General features: G+C 42.8%; 1 protein-coding gene across 1 annotated transcript; it reads right to left on the bottom strand.

Moving 5' to 3' along the window:
* Positions 1–10,403: 10,403 nt before the first annotated feature.
* On the bottom strand, positions 10,404–18,597 carry LOC111975445 (GTP-binding protein REM 2-like). The gene is made up of 6 exons (XM_024003741.2): positions 18,518–18,597; positions 18,347–18,400; positions 17,276–17,588; positions 17,017–17,090; positions 12,583–12,760; positions 10,404–10,824 (listed from the first exon to the last, which is right to left on the bottom strand). The coding sequence occupies exons 2-6, from the start codon at positions 18,398–18,400 to the stop codon at positions 10,532–10,534; spliced, it is 912 nt and encodes a 303-aa protein (XP_023859509.1). The 5' UTR covers positions 18,518–18,597; the 3' UTR covers positions 10,404–10,531.
* Positions 18,598–18,923: the final 326 nt, after the last annotated feature.

Genomic DNA, 18,923 nt, shown 5'->3' on the forward strand with positions numbered 1-18,923 from the left:
AGCCTATTCTGAACTCACAAGCTCCAGTGTTTAAGAGATATTTTTAAGAACTATTTCCACGACACTATTCACTCAGTTCAACTGTACCATCTCCTACCGTCCGGGGTCCAAGAATGTGAAGCCGGATGCGCTCTCACGCTTCTATAGCCCCGCTGCTACACCGTTGGACCCAGAGACCACCCTCCCTACCTCTTGTCTAGCGGCTGCACTCATCTGGGGTTTAGAGAACCAGGTCCGGCTAACGGGATGTTTGTCCTGGACTCTGTCCCGTTCCCCGGTCCTGGAAGGGGCTCGTTCCTCCAGACTTGCCTGCCATCCTGGCTCCTGTCGGACCCTGGCCTCGTATGATAACGTTTTTGGTGGCCCACCATAGTTCCTGACGTCTCCATGTTCGTCGCCGTCAGCACTGTGTGTGCTCAGAATAAGACTCTGCAGCAAGCTCCGGCTGCCACCTGTTCCTCAATGCCCCTGGTCTTATATATCCCTGGACTTCATTACTGGTCTCCCTCCATCAGATAGCGACACCACCCCTCTTCTCAAGACCACCACCAGGTATCGGCGACAGGCGGACCGCCACCGGACCCCTGCACTCCGCTATTGTCTCGGGCAGAGGCTATGGCTGTCCATTCGGGATCTGCCCCTCCGGGTGGAGTCCCATAAACTTTCACCCCATTTTATCTGCCTTTTCCAAATCTCTAAGATTCTTAGCCCCTCTGCTGTTCGTCTTCTCGGACCTCAAGCATCGGTTCACTATAGCTCCAGTGTTCACTACAGCTCCAGTGCACCCTCCATATACATCCCAACTTTCATGTGTCTAGGATTAAACTTCTGTCTTACAGCCCTTTGTCTCCTGATTTCTGTTTGTCTGTTGCCATTTCGTCTTGTTTCATTTTGGTTCTGATCTTTCTGCCTGCCCTGACCCTGAGCATGCCTTCCATTCTGTACCTGCCTGATTCTGACCTGGATTATGAACTTCTGCCTGCCCTGACACTGAGCTGTCTTCCGTCCTGTACCTGTCGGACTCTGACCTGGTTACAAACCTCTGACTGTCCTCGACCTGTCCTTTGCCTGCCCCCGTGTTATAATAAATTATCTGAGAACTGAACCATCCGCACTGCATCTGGGTCATATCCTGAGTCGTGATAAAACCTTTTTTTGCTTTGTCATTATGGGGTATTGTGTGTTGATTGATGAGGGGAAAAAACTATGAATACATTTTAGAATAAGGCTGCAACGTAACACAACGTGGAAAAAGTCAAGGGGTCTAAATACTTTCCGAATGCACTGTATTTCCTGTTGGACATACATTATTATGAGTAACACATTTACACACATTTACACACATTTATCATAAATGTTTTTATTAGCTAGAATTTCAAGTGGTGACAATATCACAGACACTATCGAGAATGCAAGATCATCTTGATAGTGTTTATTAAGCATATATTTTCCCAAATTACACAGGCCACTGAAAAATATATTTTACAAACGTTTAAAAATTTAGGTTTTGGAGCAAATCTCTGGCTTGTATTGCAGAATATATATTATTTTTCAGACATCTGTACTGCCTTATCTTCTGTTATTTGTTTACTTTGAGTAGAAACATCAAATGCTGTTTTAGGCTTGTGATCTTTTCCCTGGTCATCCACCCAGATCTCTCCTGACTTGGCATACTTGATGGCTTTGTTAGCGGTGATGATGAAGGATCTAGGCTGTTCAATTAAATTAACCGCCTTGTAGTTTCGAAGAGATATCCATTGTCTGTTTTTCCAGTGACAAACATGACCCCGAAGGCAGGGCAGTCGATGTAGTATCTCGCTGGGATGAATTGGATGGAAACGTCGTTACTGCGAGTGAAGTTCAACATTGATGCTGTTGTAGCTCTGGCATGGGTGTCCATGAGCCCTGCATGGACTTCTCCACCAATGTTAACAGTGGTGTCTTGGAGTTCCAACTTTGACTTTTTGCAGAAATCTTAATGTTGTCGTCTGTTGCATTGGCAATGTGGGTACCTGTGGCCTGCTGGAGGTCATTTTGCAGGGCTCTGGCAGTGCTCCTCCTTGCACAAAGGCGGAGGTAGCGGTCCTGCTGCTGGGTTGTTGCCCTCCTACGGCCTCCTCCACGTCTCCTGATGTACTGGCCTGTCTCCTGGTAGCGCCTCCATGCTCTGGACACTACGCTGACAGACACAGCAAACCTTCTTGCCACAGCTCGCATTGATGTGCCATCCTGGATGAGCCTGAGCACTACCTGAGCCACTTGTGTGGGTTGTAGACTCTGTCTCATGCTACCACTAGAGTGAAGCACCGCCAGCATTCAAAAGTGACCAAAACATCAGCCAGAAGCATAGGAACTGAGAAGTGGTCTTTGGTCACCACCTGCAGAAACCACTCCTTTATTGGGGGTGTCTTGCTAATTGCCTATAATTTCCACTCTTTGTCAATTCCATTGCACAACAGCATGTGAAATTTATTGTCAATCAGTGTTGCTTCCTAATCGACAGTTTGATGACACAGAAAGTGTGATGAGCTTGGAGTTACATTGTGTTGTTAAGTGTTCCCTTTATTTTTTTGAGCAGTGTACATTAAGAAAATACTTCCTACCCATAATTGACATGGCAATATAATGTATTGTAGTCACAATGTATTGTAGTCACATCCAAAATATTGGCACCCTTGATAAAGATAAGAAATAAAGACTATAAAATAGATAATACAAGTACTGATCTATTTTCTTTTATTTAACTTTATTTAACCAGGTAGGCAAGTTGAGCAAGTTAAGTTCTCATTTACAATTGTGACCTGGCCAAGATAAAGCAAAGCAGTTCGACACATACAACAACACAGAGTTACACATGGAGTAAAACAACATACAGTCAATAATACAGTAGAAGAATAAGTCTATATACAATGTGAGCAAATGAGGTGAGATAAGAGGGTAACGGCTAAAAAGGCCATGGTGGCGAAAGTAAATACAATATAGCAAGTAAAACACTGTAATAGTAGATTTGCAGTGGAAGAATGTGCAAAGTAGAGATAGAAATAATGGGGTGCAAAGGAGCAAAATAAATAAATTAATAAATACAGTAGGGGAAGGTAGTTGTTTGGGCTAAATTATAGATGGCTATGTACAGTGCAGTAATCTGTGAGCTGCTCTGACAGCTGGTGCTTAAATAGTGAGGGAGAATAAGTGTTTCCAGTTTCAGATTTTTGTAGTTCATTCCAGTCATTGGCAGCAGAGAACTGGAAGAGAGACGGCCAAAGGAAGAATTGGTTTTGGGGGTGACCAGAGAGATAACCTGCTGGAGTGCGTGCTACAGGTGGTGCTGCTATGGTGACCAGCGAGCTGAGATAAGGGGACTTTACCTAGCAGGGTCTTGTAGATGACCTGGAGCCAGTGGTTTGGCGACGAGTATGAAGCGGAGGCCAGCAACGAGAGCGTACAGGTCACAGTGGTGGGTAGTATATGGGGCTTGTGACAAAACGGAGGCACTGTTATATACTGCATCCAATATTGATGTAGGGTATTGGAGGCTATTTTGTAAATGACATCGCCGAAGTCGAGGATCGGTAGGATGGTCAGTTTTACAAGGGTATGTTTGACAGCATGAGTGAAGGATGCTTTGTTGCGATAGGAAGCCAATTCTAGATTTAACTTTGGATTGGAGATGTTTGATGTGAGTCTGTAAGGAGAGTTTACAGTCTAACCAGACACCTAGATATTTGTAGTTGTCACAATATTCTAAGTCAGAACCGTCCGAGTAGTGAGGTTGGACGGGCGGGCAGTGCAGGCAGCGATCGGTTGAAGAGCATAGCATTTAGTTTTACTTGTATTTAAGAGCAATTGGAGGCCACGGAAGGGAATTATATGGCATTGAAGCTCGTCTGGAGGGTTGTTAACACAGTGTCCAAAGAAGGGCCAGAAGTAACAGAATGGTGTCGTCTGCGTGAGGTGGATCAAAGACTCACCAGCAGCAAGAGCAACATCATTGATGTACACAGAGAAGAGACGTCCCAATAATTTAACCCTGTGGCACCCCATAGAGACTGCCAGAGCGCCGGACAACAGGTCCTCCGATTTGACACACTGAACTCTATCAGAGAAGTAGTTGGTGAACCAGGCGAGGCAATCATTTGAGAAACCAAGGCTATCGAGTCTGCCAAGAGGATGTGGTGATTGACAGAGTCAAAAGCCTGGCCAGGTCAATGAATAAACGCTGCACAGTATTGTTCTTATCGATGGCGGTTAGGATATCGTTTAGGACCTTGAGCGTGGCTGAGTGCACCACTGACCAGCTTTGAAACCAGATTGCATAGCGGAGAAGGTATGTGGGATTCGAAATGCGGTAATCTGTTTGTTGACTTGGCTTTCGAAGACCTTAGAAAGGCGGGAGCATAGATATAAGTCTGTAGCAGTTTGGGTCAAGAGTGTCCCCCTTTGAAGAGGGGGATCACCGCAGCGCTGCTTCCAATCTTTGGAAATCTCAGACGACACGAAAGAGGTTGAACAGGCTAGTAATAGGGGTTCCAACAATTTCGGCAGATAATTTTAGAAAGAAAGGTCCAGATTGTCTAGCCCGGCTGATTTGTAGGGGTCCAGATTTTGCAGCTCTTTCAGAACATCAGCTGACTGGATTTGGGAGAAGGAGAAATGGGAAGCTTGGGCGAGTTACTGTGGGGTGCAGTGTCTGTTGACCAGGGTAGGGGTAGCCAGGTGGAAAGCATGGCCAGCCGTAGAAAAATGCTTATTGAATTCTCAATTATAGTGGATTTATCGGTGGTGACAGTGTCCTTGTCCTCAGTGCAGTGGGCAGCTGGGAGGAGGTGTTCTTATTCTCCATGGACTTTTTGAGTTTGTGTATTGCAGGAAGCAAATTTCTGCTTGAAAAAGCTAGCCTTGGCTTTTATTACTGCCTGTGTATATTGGTTTCTAGCTTCCCTGAAAAGTTGCATATCGCGGGGGCTGTTCYATGCTAATGCAGAACGCCATAGGATGTTTTTGTGTTGGTTAAGGGCAGTCAGGTCTGGAGAGAACCAAGGGCTATATCTGTTCCTGGTTCTAAATTTCTTGAATGGGGCATGCTTATTTAAGATGGTGAGGAAGGCATTTAAAAAAATAACCAGGCATCCTCTACTGACAGGATGAGATCAATATCCTTCCAGGATACTCCGGCCAGGTCGATTAGAAAGGCCTGCTCGCTGAAGTGTTTCAGGGAGCGTTTGACAGTGATGAGTGGAGGTCGTTTGACCGCTGAGCCATTACGGATGCAGGCAATGAGGCAGTGATCGCTGAGATCTTGGTTGAAAACAGCAGAGGTGTATTTAGAGGGCAAGTTGGTTAGGATGATATCTATGAGGGTGCCCGTGTTTACGGCTTTGGGGTGGTACCTGGTAGGTTCATTGATAATTTGTGTGAGATTGAGGGCATCAAGCTTAGATTGTAGGATGGCTGGGGTGTTAAGCATGTTCCAGTTTAGGTCGCCTATCAGCACGAGCTCTGAAGATAGATGGGGGGCAATCAGTTCACATATGGTGTCCAGAGCACAGCTGGGGGCAGAGGGTGGTCTACAGCAGGCGGCAACGGTGAGAGACTTGTTTTTAGAGAGGTGGATTTTTAAAAGTAGAAGTTCAAATTGCTTGGGTACAGACCTGGATAGTAGGACAGAACTCTGCAGGCTATCTTTACAGTAGATTGCAACACCGCCCTCTTTGGCCGTTCTATCTTGTCTGAAAATGTTGTAGTTAGYAATGGAGAGTTCKGAATWTTTGGTGGTCTTCCTAAGCCAGGATTCAGACACGGCTAGAACATCCGGGTTGGCAGAGTAGGCTAAAGCAGTGAATAAAACAAACTATATACAAAGACAAGATACACTTGGGTCCTTCACCAGGCAAGTTTATCACTGTTCCAGTGGTTTTAATTGTTACCATAGTAGTGGTAAGTGGTATACAGTATGTCTCTTTTAATTTTCGGAGTTCTTTGCTTTTCCCCATGGTGATGGATGACAAATGGATTTGACATGTGTTACCTCATTTTTATACCCCAGTGAAACAGAAAGCCATTAAAGGCCACAATACAGTTCCTTAAKCTGAGATTAATTTTTAAAAGTAGAATGTTAATGCAGAGTACATTTTTGTTAATTGTATTTATAAGAATCGTTAGGGTTGACAAATCATTTTGACACCTATCTGTTTTTTTTGCTTGTTAAATAAAGCTTTTCTCTGAGCAATTGTTACACTATAAAATAATAGAATTTCCCCACAACAAAATTGCATTCAAAACGACTATAGCTCAGTTTTTTTTGCTCATCTTTATCATGGGTGCCAATAATATCCGATGTGACTGTATGTATGCATGCTGCTACCTCCACATTATGTGTTCAATCTTGACGTAGTTTATCATGTGCTCTTTTATTGCTAATGCTAAGTGTCTCACCCACCATTGTGTCAAACACCAGAGTATAGGCTGGACCTCACTAAACCAGAAGAAGTTTACAGCACTGGTATCTGGCAATTCATCAGAAACTTCCACCATACCGCCCTTCCTTATAAAATTTAGCATCTCGTTCACGGAATTGGCTACTTTCAAAATCTKATATCCATGCACAGACATTGGAAAACCAGTGTTTTGTTTTTACGGGCTATGGTCCTGGGGTTTGAGAAGTGAAAAATTATTCTTTAGTTGTTCATTCTCTTGAATTCTAAAGGTAKAACCTAGATTCGAGCCAATGTCTTCAGAACTGAAGAGGTGGTTTGGAAGTGTGGCTCAGGAGCAATACCTACCTAGACACATCACTTGGTTTATATAGAACAATGGCGCCGGAGTAGATGGCTACCGTTTTATGGCCTCCTAACCAATTGTGCTATTGTGTGTGTTTTTTTCGCATTATTTGTAACTTATTTTGAACATAATGTTTCTGCCACTGTCTCTTATGACCGAAAAGGACAGCGATTACTCACCTCGTAATGGACAAAAAAAAATMATTGACGGCATCAAGCTTAGATTGTAGGATGGCTGGGGTGTTAAGCATGTTCCAGTTACTTCAGACACCCGACAAGGCCCAAATCCCCGTCATTCGCATGAGAAAGAGACAGAGATATCGGCGACGTAGGTCGGGGTGCCTTGTAAGGATCTGACGGCGAATGGGTAATCTGCCTCTACCATCAGTCCTATTAGCCAATGTACAATCATTGGATAATGAAATAGACTAGCTACGATCACGAATATCCTACCAACGGGACATAAAAAACTGTAGTATGTTATGTTTCACCGAGTCGTGGCTGAACGACGACATGGATAATATACAACTGGCGATGTTTACGCTGCATCGGCAAGATAGAACAGCTGCCTCCAGTAAYACAAGGGTTTGCGGWCTTTGTATATTTGTAAACAACAGCTGGTGCACAAAATCTAATATAAAGGAAGTATCTCATGATAAGCTGTAGACCACACTATTTACCTAGATAGTTTTCATCTATATTTTTTGTAGCTGTCTATTTACCCCCACAAARCGATGCTGTCACTAAGACTGCACTCAATGAGCTGTATWKSGCCATAAGCAAACAAGAAAACGCTCATCCAGAGGCGGCGCTCCAAGTGCCCAGGGACTTAAATGCAGGGAAACTTAAATCTGTTTWACCTCATTTCTACCAGCATGTTAAATGTGCAACCAGAAMYAAAAAACTCCAGACCACCTTTACTCCACACACAGAGAAGCGTACAAAGCTCTCCCTCGCCCTCCATTTGGCAAATCTGACCATAATTCTATTCTCCTGATTCCTGCTTACAAGCAAAAACTAAAGCAGGAAGCACCAGTGACTCGTCAACAAATAAGTGGACAGATGACACAGATGCTAAGCTCCAGGACTGTTTTGCTAGCACAGACTGGAATATGTTCCGGGATTCTTCGGATGGCATTGAGGAGTACACCACATCAGTCACTGGCTTCATCAATATGTGCATCGATGACGTCGTCCCCACAGTGACCGTACGTACATACCCCAACCAGAAGCCATGGATTACAGGCAACATCTACACTGAGCTAAAGGGTAGAGCTGCCGCTTTCAAGGAGCGGGACGCTAACCCGGACCCTTATAAGAAATCCCGCAATGCCCTCAGACAAACCACCAAAACAAGCAAAACATCAATACAGGACTAAGATTGAATTGTACTATACCGMKTCCGACGCTCGTAGGATGTGGCAGGGCTTGCAAACTATTACAGACTAGAAAGAGAAGCACAGCCATGAGCTACCCAGTGACACGAGCCAACCAGACGAGCTAAATTACTTCTATGCCTGCTTCGAGGCAAGCAACACTGAAGCATGCATGAGAGCATCAGCTGTGCTGGACGACTCTGTGATCACGCTCTCTGTAGCCAATGTGACTAAGACCTTTAAACAGGTCAACATTCACAAGGCCACAGGCCAGACGGATTACCAGGACGTGTACTCCGAGCATGCGCTGACCAACTGGCAAGTGACTTTACTGACATTTTCGACCTGTCTCTGACTGAGTATGGAATACCAACAGGTTTCAAGCAGACCACCATAGTCCCTGTGCCCAAGAACACTAAGCTAATCTGCCTAAATGACTACTGACCTGTAGAGCGTCTGCTAAATGACTTAAATGTAAATGTAAATGTAGCGCTCATGTCTGTAGCCATGAAGTGCTTTGAAAGGCTGGTCATGGCTCACATCAACACCATTATCCCAGAAACACTAGACCCACTCCAATTTGCATTCRGCCCCAACAGATCCACGGATGATGCAATCTCTATTGCACTCCACACTGCCTTTTCCCACTTGGACAAAAGGAACACCTACATGAGAATGCTATTCATTGACTACAGCTCAGCCGACGGTGCAGGCGGCTGCCGACTGACTGATCTACAAATCACCTTGCATCAACTACTCATTATTTGTCGATCCGTCAGTGAGTCACAATTTACCCATGATATATTACGGTTTTGATGCTCTCAAACACGACCATTAAGTGTGACACCCCTCTCGCTCACTTTTTTCTAATCGGGGAGGGGACACTCTGGACTACTTATTGTCAAAAAAAAATCAATGGTAAACGGCAGATTAAGGTTAGGAAAAGGGTTAAGGTTAGCTGAAATGCAAAAAAGTWATTTGTTAATTTGACAAAAGCTGGATCCCCATCGTTATCCACCATCTTTGCTTTTGTTTGCCCTTAAAATTGGATGTGGGAACTCCGCTCAGGCATTTATTTTACACCTGCTTAGTCTTGAGTAGAAAAGCTATTCTAAGACAAAACAGTATGCTSSTTCAGTGTGCTATCTAACCACAGGGGGGAGCCTGTTGCCTGTTTCAGGTATCCAGTATCTAGTATCCACCCCCATTGCTCCCAGCCAGGGGTTTGGAGCCAAGGGAATGAGTCACAAAGAAAATATGATTTCATGGCACCATTTAAAGGTGGTGATTTTTCCAACTCTGTTTCTTCCTGATTACAGAAGTGTTCTCCCATTCTCTTTGATGAAGTCCATGACAATGATATGAAGACCKATGATGATATACTCTATTTCTATGCTTGCTCTTCAATAGTGTGGGTGTGAGTGGGATTGAATGAAGAGTGGAACTAAGGGTAGTAGTGTGATGTTGTGTGATACTGATATCTGACAAAGTGCCATCTGGCACTCCTCCTCCCCAAAATAAACACATTCTGAAATCTAATTCCCCCCAAAGTGTACCCTAATTTTGTAAGGGAAATGTTGAACACAACATTCATATGGCACAAAGATCCTTTGTCTCCTTGACAACAGTAACCTGGCAATGATCACTCTACATACAATAAATCCTGGCTCCATTCTCCATCGCCTCAATCCTTCTATCTTATGCCTTTTCTAAGTTTAGTCTCTGTCTCTCTCTCTGGCCCTTTCTCTACCCCCTCTCTGTATCCCCATGGATACAAGATTGTCTGGATACTAAAAAAAGCAAGTGAATCGTCAAAATCTGAATCACTGTGAAAACCATGTTATACCAGGGCTGCTACTGTGATTGCTCTCTTGCACTTGCAAAAAGCATGCAATTAAGTTTCTGGGCTTTGAAGTATCACAACACAGAGACACATAACCAGATAAAAAAGAGTCACTTTCCTTTCTCATGACTTCTCAGAGTATTTTATTTGGCCCTCAATGAAATCACATGGGAATGGAGATGGAGAATCAGTCAAACTACTGCAGTATGATGCTTAGGATTGTATTTACAGGGGTTCAAAAGCTAATTCACTCTTCTCTATGGTTCTCTACAACAACATTTCTACCTGAATCAACCCAGATACGTCCATCATTTCTTTAATGCCATTCTCTCTTCCTGGTCTTCTCTGCTTCATTCATGTGTCATCCCCATTACTGTATCCTCCTCTCATCACTCACTTTTCTCTTCACCATAATTTACCTCTTTGAATCCCTCTCTATTTTGCAATTGCTTACATGCTATTTCCCTCTTGCTCGCTCTCTAGCCACCCCTCTCTCTTTCTATACATCCCTCATTCTATCCTTCCCTCATCCCTGATCACAGGGCTCCCAGGTCATGGCAGGAGCGGGACTTCTGTCTGAAGAACTTGCCCCCGTCTCGTTCCCTCTCACGGGGGTAGCGTGGGACCAGGCTAGCGAGGAAACGCTTGGCCCGGTGGGTGATGCTCTCCAGGCCGCCAGCCATGTCGTGCCCATAGGCCCCTGGGGGCACTGGACTGAGGCCTCTGGCTAACCTCACAGTAGACTCCAGGAGCTCCACTGTGCGGTGGTCCAGAGAGGTTGACATTTCCACATACAGACAGTCAAACAGAGTAGCACTGGTGAAGGCCTCTGAGAGAGAGAGAGCGAGAGAGAATAAGCACAGTTGTCAGTGGTAAACGCATTACCCATTTAGGATGAGGGCATTTCGGATGAGCTTGGGTACACGGTGATGTGCTGTTGTCACAGGTTCATCCATATTAGTTACATGTTGAAGCACCTCTTATTATCTTATTGTGCTGTGACTCAGCCCAGCTCCCCTCTGGTTGACCTCAGAAACACTACAATATAAACATCCCTGCCTCTCTGGATTTTTTGTGTCATTACAGACTACTATCCCTAGGACAAACACAAACACACACACATAATTGAACGCATTTATTCAAAAGATGGAAAAAGCACATATTAAAGATAGAGTGCAACACAGAAATCACGGGGAATGAGAAGCCAGATGATGAAAGATGATGAGAAGCAATTGCCCAAATTAGTCTTAATTAAAATCTTATTTGTTAATTAGAGAGATAAAATTATCCCTGACAGCAGAGGAAGAGAGAACCAATATAGTTAATGTTTTTTCTTCTGTGCACGCTCGTTCAGCTATATTATAAAGCGAGAAGGAAGGGAGTTTTCACCCAGTTCCTGTGAAAGTAATTATGCAGAAAGCCTTGCTCTGCTCTCTGCCTCATAATAAGTCAAAGGCCACATGGTTCTGAGGTTACACAACACTCATAACATGATCCCAAAAACAGCCAGGCCTGAGGAGCTGCAGTCTGAAGCAACACACATCACATAGACAGGTGGGGGTGAAAGAGAGTTTTGTGTTCATGTGTGTTATAGGTTGTGGTGACCATACAGCCAAGCTCAGGTACGTCTTCTTAACACACCACACAGCCATATCCTCAGTTGATATGTACATCTAGATGAAAAGATTAATGCGTATTTTTATTTATTTTTATTTWATATCACCTTTATTTAACKAGGTAGGCCAYTTGAGAACAAGTTCTCATTAACAACTGCGACCTGGCCAAGATAAAGCAAAGCAGTGCGACAAAAACAACAACACAGAGTTACACATGGGATAAACAAACGTACAGTCAATAACACAATAGAAAAATATGTATACAGTGTGTGCAAAATGAAGTAAGGAGGTAAGGCAAMAAAAGACCAATAGTGACGAAGTAATTACAATTTACACTGGAGTGATATATGTGCAGCGATCGGTAAGCTGCTCTGACAGCTAACGCTTAAAGTTAGTGAAGAAGATATAAGTCTCCAACTTCAGTGATTTTTGCAATTCGTTCCAGTCATTGGCAGCAGAGAACTGGAAGGAAAGGCGTCCAAAGGAGGTGTTGGCTTTGGGGATGACCAGTGAAATATACCTGCTGGAGCGTGTGCTACGGGTGGGTGTTGCTATGGTGACCAGTGAGCTGAGATAAGGCGGAGCTTTACCTAGCAAAGATTTATAGATGATCTGGATCCAGTGGGTATGTTCTTAGTATCTCATGCACAGTTCTCAGCATGCACAGTCCCTTCCTCCCATACTCCCACACTGCACTGCAGCTGAAATGCTGTTCCACTTTCTGTCTATATTCCTATATTTCTCCCTTCACCGCAGTACCCTGCAGAGATACAGCATAAAACTCAACCTGTCGACACACTGGGTGGAGATGGCAGGCAGAGACAAGGCAATGAGAAAAGAGAGCATCTATAGGAATAGATCATCTGTAGGAAAAGGTATACACTATGGAATACTGCAGGTTGAGGTTGCAGCGACAAAGGGCGACCACTCTACCACTGTGCTGTAACAAAGAGAGGGCCAATCTGCCTCACCTTGAGTGCTGACCTCGCGCGAACGGACCAGGTCACTCTTGTTGCCCACGAGGATGATGGGAGTTTGTGGCTGCGTCTCCCTGAGGAGGAGGCGAAGTTGGGCGGTGCGGTGGAAACTACGCCTGTCCGTGACAGAGAACACCAGGACACACACCTCACACTGCAGAGCAGACAGGTCCTGAGAGAGAGAGGGAGGGAGAGAGATCACCACAACCATACCGCTTTATCTTTCATTTAGTCATAGGAATTTTAATGAGAATAAACTTCTATGTATCATATGCCTAATTTATAGCTGGCTCTAACATGGGTCCWGTGTCCTGATCTTGTCCACATTCTGATTGTGCCCACATTTTCAGAAATGTGTATTCTCATGGTATTAAAACGTGTCTCTTATCCGTCCACTGTGTCTGCATTGTGACCAGATTTCCCTTTAAGAAAATMATTTCACTGCTATATTTTCCAAACAATCTTTAATTATTTATRTGAAGACACATATTGATGGCATATGTGAAAAGTTCCGCCTGTCAATGATTTTAGAGGGTGGGATAATGATGATTTAAATGGTTTCACTGTCCAGATCGGTCTACACTTGTACATCCAGACACAATGCGTGTCTGACTACCTKAAGAGGTGGTCAAGAAGATCTGATCACAATCAGATCACAGTGCCTGTTTAATTGTCTACACCTATCAAAAAATGTGGGCACAATCAGAATGTGGACAAGATCATGCCAAAGGACGCATGTTCAAACCAGGTAGAAACTCAGGCTGGGAATTGCCAGGGACCTCATGATACAAAATTATCACGATACTTAGGTGCCGATACGATACATATTGCTATTCTCACGATTCTATAAGTATTGCGATTCGATACTGTGATTTTATTCCGATTCGATGTTCCAAACATATTGCTCACCATATGTCCACTGCAGAGGGACAAAAGAGAGCCATGAGAAAATTAGTTTTGATCAAGGAAATTAAAGTGCTGAAAAMAAATTGMCTCCCTATGTAAAAAGAAGATGAGAACAACTTATGAAGGAAAAATTCTGGAATTTTAGTGCAGGTACAGCCAARTAGCGCAATAATAATATTGAGATATTGTCAAAACAATATATCGTCAAAAAGAATATCCCGATATGTAAATGGCTCGACCCCCCCCCCCCCATTACAATGGGTCTACATAAGTCACCAAGTGAAGAGGTAGAGGGAGGCAGCTCTTCCCTCCCTAAAAATATTTCTTTATGTGGTTTGTGTCCACATTTTCCGACTGCTGTGCTGAGAGCCTTHTAAATGACAGTCAGTAAGAACATGTAATTATAACTCTGGCATGATGAGTGCTCTATGACAGACAGAGTCATATCAAAGAGTGTGTGTACTTGTGTTTTTTCAACATTTCAAACGAATGATTGTTCTAGTGGTATACAGTGAAAGCCTGCTGCCTGCAGCAGTCAAGAGTGAAAGCGAAGCCCTGTGCTCTTTCATTCTATGATTCCCTGCTGCCTAGAGACAAATTACCATACCACACCAACTGGGAACCACGTCAATTACTGATGACACACACAGAGAATACAATGAGACACACACACAAACACACACACTGGARGCCCTTTGAGTGAATCCTTCATAAGTCACTGAAAACACTTCAGGGACACTGTGTGAGCAAAGCTACATTTGATTTCTAAAATCGGAATTTAAGATTTCACTCTTGAGACTGCATCAAAAGGTTAACTCAAACTCTTCTGAACAGATGAGACAGCGCAGCATCACCAAGATCAGTATCTCCTAAAAGACAACCAAAGAACGTCAGTGATCCACTTACAGATGTAGGATCTTACTGTTTTTTTCAATCACTGCACATTGTATATTTCCAAAGCTCTTAAGTACAAAACTCTAAACGGATAGCACTTGTAATCCCCCTATCTTATAGGACCTTAGATTGTGCATTCATTGGGGTTTCACACATCTTTCACCCCTGAGTCATTCATGGAAAATCTACGTTTTCCGTGAAATACCATTGAGAACATTTTGCTTAGTCACCAATACTGTACATCAGATAATGATAGGCTCCATTTAGTCATTTTAACTACCATTTAATCCAATAGCAAGAAAGAATATTAGCGGGTAAATATAATTTTCCATACAGTATTTGACTAAAACTTGACATGCACAATTATTTTATCATTTGTATCCAATGGCAGGTTGTGAGAATGTTGAGAAATATGTCAGTCTCACAGTTTCATTATCCTTATACAGTACATACAGTACCAGTCAAAAGTTTGCACACACCTACTCATTCACTATTATTATTCTACAATGTAGAAATTATTCTACAAAGTAGAAAATAGTACAAATAAAGAAAAACCCTGGAATGAGTAGGTGTGTCCAAAATTTTGACTGGTACTGTACATAGGACAAATCATCAGAAATAGGGTATTGTACATCAGTTCACTACTGTAAAAATGTAGCACAGTGTTGTATGCCATTTTTCTGCCCCATGCATTATTTTAGAAGATCACCTTTTTTACYTGACTTGTTAACTGATACAGTATCGCCTGTCTCTCTGTTTGAAATTCATTAGCTTACAGTGCATCAATGAAATTCATATCAATGAAAGTCAGATAATGATTTGAATGTTGTTATATACAAGTTACAACCCAGGTATTTCAGCAGTGCATTGTATACTGCACTATAATTCCAAATGGTAGCACATAGAGTGACTCTTTCCAATTTGTCCTATTGAAGCAGACTGGCRMATGGAGAATGATGATGTAGTATTTACAGCCACATCCATACATAAATTGATGTAAAATGTATAAGCTAAAATATAGAAATTGACAGTGTTAAGCAGTTAGCAAACTATATATGTTAACTAGGCACTACATGGTTAAGTGATAGATAATTGTATTGTTAAKAAATGCAGGAAAATCATATAAAAAGTAAAGTGAATATTGAAAAGCAGATACTTAGATTGAAAATGCATCTGAATTGAAAGAGAGATTTGGTGCAGTGAACAAGTGACTGTGAATTTATTTGTTGTACTCAGTAAATTGAAATGTGCTTAGAGTTTTGAAACATGAGCCATTTTGATGATCTGTTTTGATGTTCATGCTTAGAGTTATGAAAATGTACCACATACTTGTGAAAATTGCACCAAAGTGATAAAAAAACACTGTAATTTGATCACCCTGTGGTTGCAGGAACTCCGAACTTGTAGTGTAATCAAGGTTGAAAAAGGCTTCTAAAGTTTGTAATCATTTGCCCTAACAAAAAATGTATCAACCCCTTCAAAAATGTCCATTAATTATAATCCACACAATAATTCACATTTTGCTGATTAAGGTAAACGAAAAGGAAAAATACAACTTCACAAGCTCTTGTGATTCCAGACTGGAGACCTCCTACAGAGAGATAATTTTGCAATACCCAACCTCCAGCTGAGTCAGAACAAGCAGAAGGATAAAAATGTACCCAGTACGTCTGCTCAGTGAGCAGTTCCCTCCCTCACCAGTGGTGGAAAAAGTACCCAATTGTCATGCTTGAGTAAAAGTAAAGATACCTTAACAGGAAATTACTCAAGTAAAAGTGAAAGTCACTCAGTAAAATACTACTTGAGTAAAATTCTAAAAGTATTTGGTTTTAAATATACATAAGTAACAAAAGTAAATGTCATTGCAAAAATGTACTTAAGTATCAAAAGTACAATTAAWGTATAAATCATTTAAAATTCCTTATATTAAGCAAACCAGATGGCACAATTGTTCGTGTTTTTTTACATTTATGGATAGCCATAGGCATATCCAACACTCAGACATCATTCAGAAACAAAGCATTTGTGTTAAGTGAGTCAGTCAGATCAGAGGCAGTAGAGATTACCAGGGATGTGCTCTTGATAAGTGCCTGAATTGGACAATTTCTGTCCTGCTAAGCATTCAAAATGTAACAAGTACTTTTGGGTGTCTGGGAAAATGTAAGGAGTAAAAAGTACATCATTTTCTTTTGGAATGTAGTGAAGTAAAGGTAAAAGTTTTCCAAAATATAAATATAAATAGTAAAGTACAGATACCCCCAAAAAACTACTTAAGTAGTACTTTAAAGTATTTTTACTTAAATACTTTACACCACTGTCCCTCACACATCCATGAACGCATGTGTTTGAAGCACGCTCAGGAGAAACAGAGGTAATCCTGTGGGAAATAACCTGATAATAGGCTTCCTACCCAGCCAATCACAGACTCCCACATGGMAATGTCATATTTCCACTGCTTGATCAAAGACAGGGAGATCGGGCAACACTTCATGACTAAACATCGAGAAAAACTACACCAAAACCCCCACATTAAAAGTTAACCCATGAGATAAGACAGGGGAGGAGGGRAAAGGAGTGGAAAGAGAAGGCTGGGGTAGAGTGGGGCCACAGAGATGTAGTTTGGCTCACCTGCCTCCAGTTGTCATAGATAAGGATGGTGCAGTCCTCGTTGTCCACGGTAACAGTACGTATATAGCCCTCTCCTYAGGGAGAGACACAGCAGGCAAGTCTCAGGTGGGAGATGAGGGGAAGAAGGGTTTMAGCTTATGTTTATTTACAAGACATACACATTGCTGGGATGTTATGCATTGCACACGCTCTACCTGTTAGTATCATAGGCCTATTTTTGTTGAAACACTGTCCAACATCCAAACACCAATCAATGTACCTTCAGAATCCACAGAAGCAGTTCTATCCAAATCCCCAGCCAAGGCGAWAGCAAGGCTTGACTTGCCCACCCCATTTTGCCCCAGCAGGGCAATTCGAAAGGGCCCTTCAGAGGGGGGTCTCCCCTCTGCCGCTGAGGKGATGGTCTCATCCTTCGCCGGGCTGAAACTGATTGGAGGAGAAGGTCCAGCCAACCCTGATGTCCAATCACAATCATCATGGACTGCTTCCTCTCGTCTGAGCTGGTGTTTGATTGGCACAGGGGTACTTCCTCTGCGTAAAGGTGGGGCACTGGACAGAGTCATACTGTCACACTAAAAGAGAGACAAATAAATAAATATACACATTACATTCACATACAACATGGACCAACAAGATTCTTACTTTGTGTTCACATTTCCATCAACATTCCACACTCTGTAGCAGTTTTCCACACACACAGAAATGGTCAATTGTCTAGAAAGCAGGGAAGGTTATGTGGCGTCAGCAGGGAAGGTTATGTGGCGTCCGCATGCCTGTGCTTCCTAATGAACTACCTTAACCTCATCTGTCTCCAGGAAGACTTGACACCAATTGGACTGTTATAGGGAGTGGGCTAGTCACTCTGTACCTGACATGTTATCACTTTCCGTGTGATCCTGAAATAGAACGCTCTTACATTACTGTATTCCGCTTTGTATCTATGACCCTCATTAACACCTGCACTGTCTCTGCCTGTCTCCCCCTCTCTATCTTGCCATCTCCCTTTGTATTTTAACCTCTCTATTTCTGTCTGTCTCTCGCTTCACACACACACACACACACACACATTAAGAGATGCAGAGAACCACTCAAGAACTAAATGGTCTCATGCCCATGACAAATTTGATGTTAGTGAAATCTAAAGCTCAAAAATAAACAAATAATCAAAACCCTTCTATTATGTCACCAGCACCTTCCACGTCGTGTCACTCACAGATGACAGATGTCTTGTGAGGCAACCGTTAGGCAAACTATGACATATTTGCATCGATATAAACAGTTAAAAAGCTACGTGCTGCCCGGCACATTGTGTTTAAACYTCCCCGCCTACCTTAGCCAGTGTTTCCTCGATATTGATAATGTCTATGAGCGCATCTGTCTGCATCTGCAATGTGAAATACACCGGTCAGAAATCGACTTTTACCRACTCCCGAGCGTTTTCCCGCCCTCCCACTCTTCTCACTCCCGCGCGCTCTACCTCAAAGCCACAGGATGATCTCACCTGGCACAAGACTCGCAGCACCAACAAAGTAAAAACGGTTCTCTCTCTCTCTTTTCCACTTTCTCTCTCTCTCTCTATTTCATGCGCGCTCAGAAACAAACATCACACGCACAGACTCAGAGGCTACATAGACAACACACTTCTCTCTCCCACACAGCGTGCTTTCGTACAGTAAGTTAGGTCCTCCTGCAGTGTCTCTTCTGCATCATGACTCACTTACATGACGTGTAAATAAATGATCGTTGCCAGCTTTTTATTTRCTTAGTCAAAATTGATTTAGGCTATTGAATGTAAAGCTGCGTCGACTGGATTTTCCCTGTAGAGAAAATGTCATGTGGAGTCCATCTCTATAAAATGTTTGAATGTAGGAGCTACATGGGTCAGATAAAGCATAAGTCATCATCTG

The sequence above is a fragment of the Salvelinus sp. IW2-2015 genome, linkage group LG16 (assembly GCF_002910315.2).
Source record: "Salvelinus sp. IW2-2015 linkage group LG16, ASM291031v2, whole genome shotgun sequence".
Classification (NCBI taxonomy): domain Eukaryota; kingdom Metazoa; phylum Chordata; class Actinopteri; order Salmoniformes; family Salmonidae; genus Salvelinus; species Salvelinus sp. IW2-2015.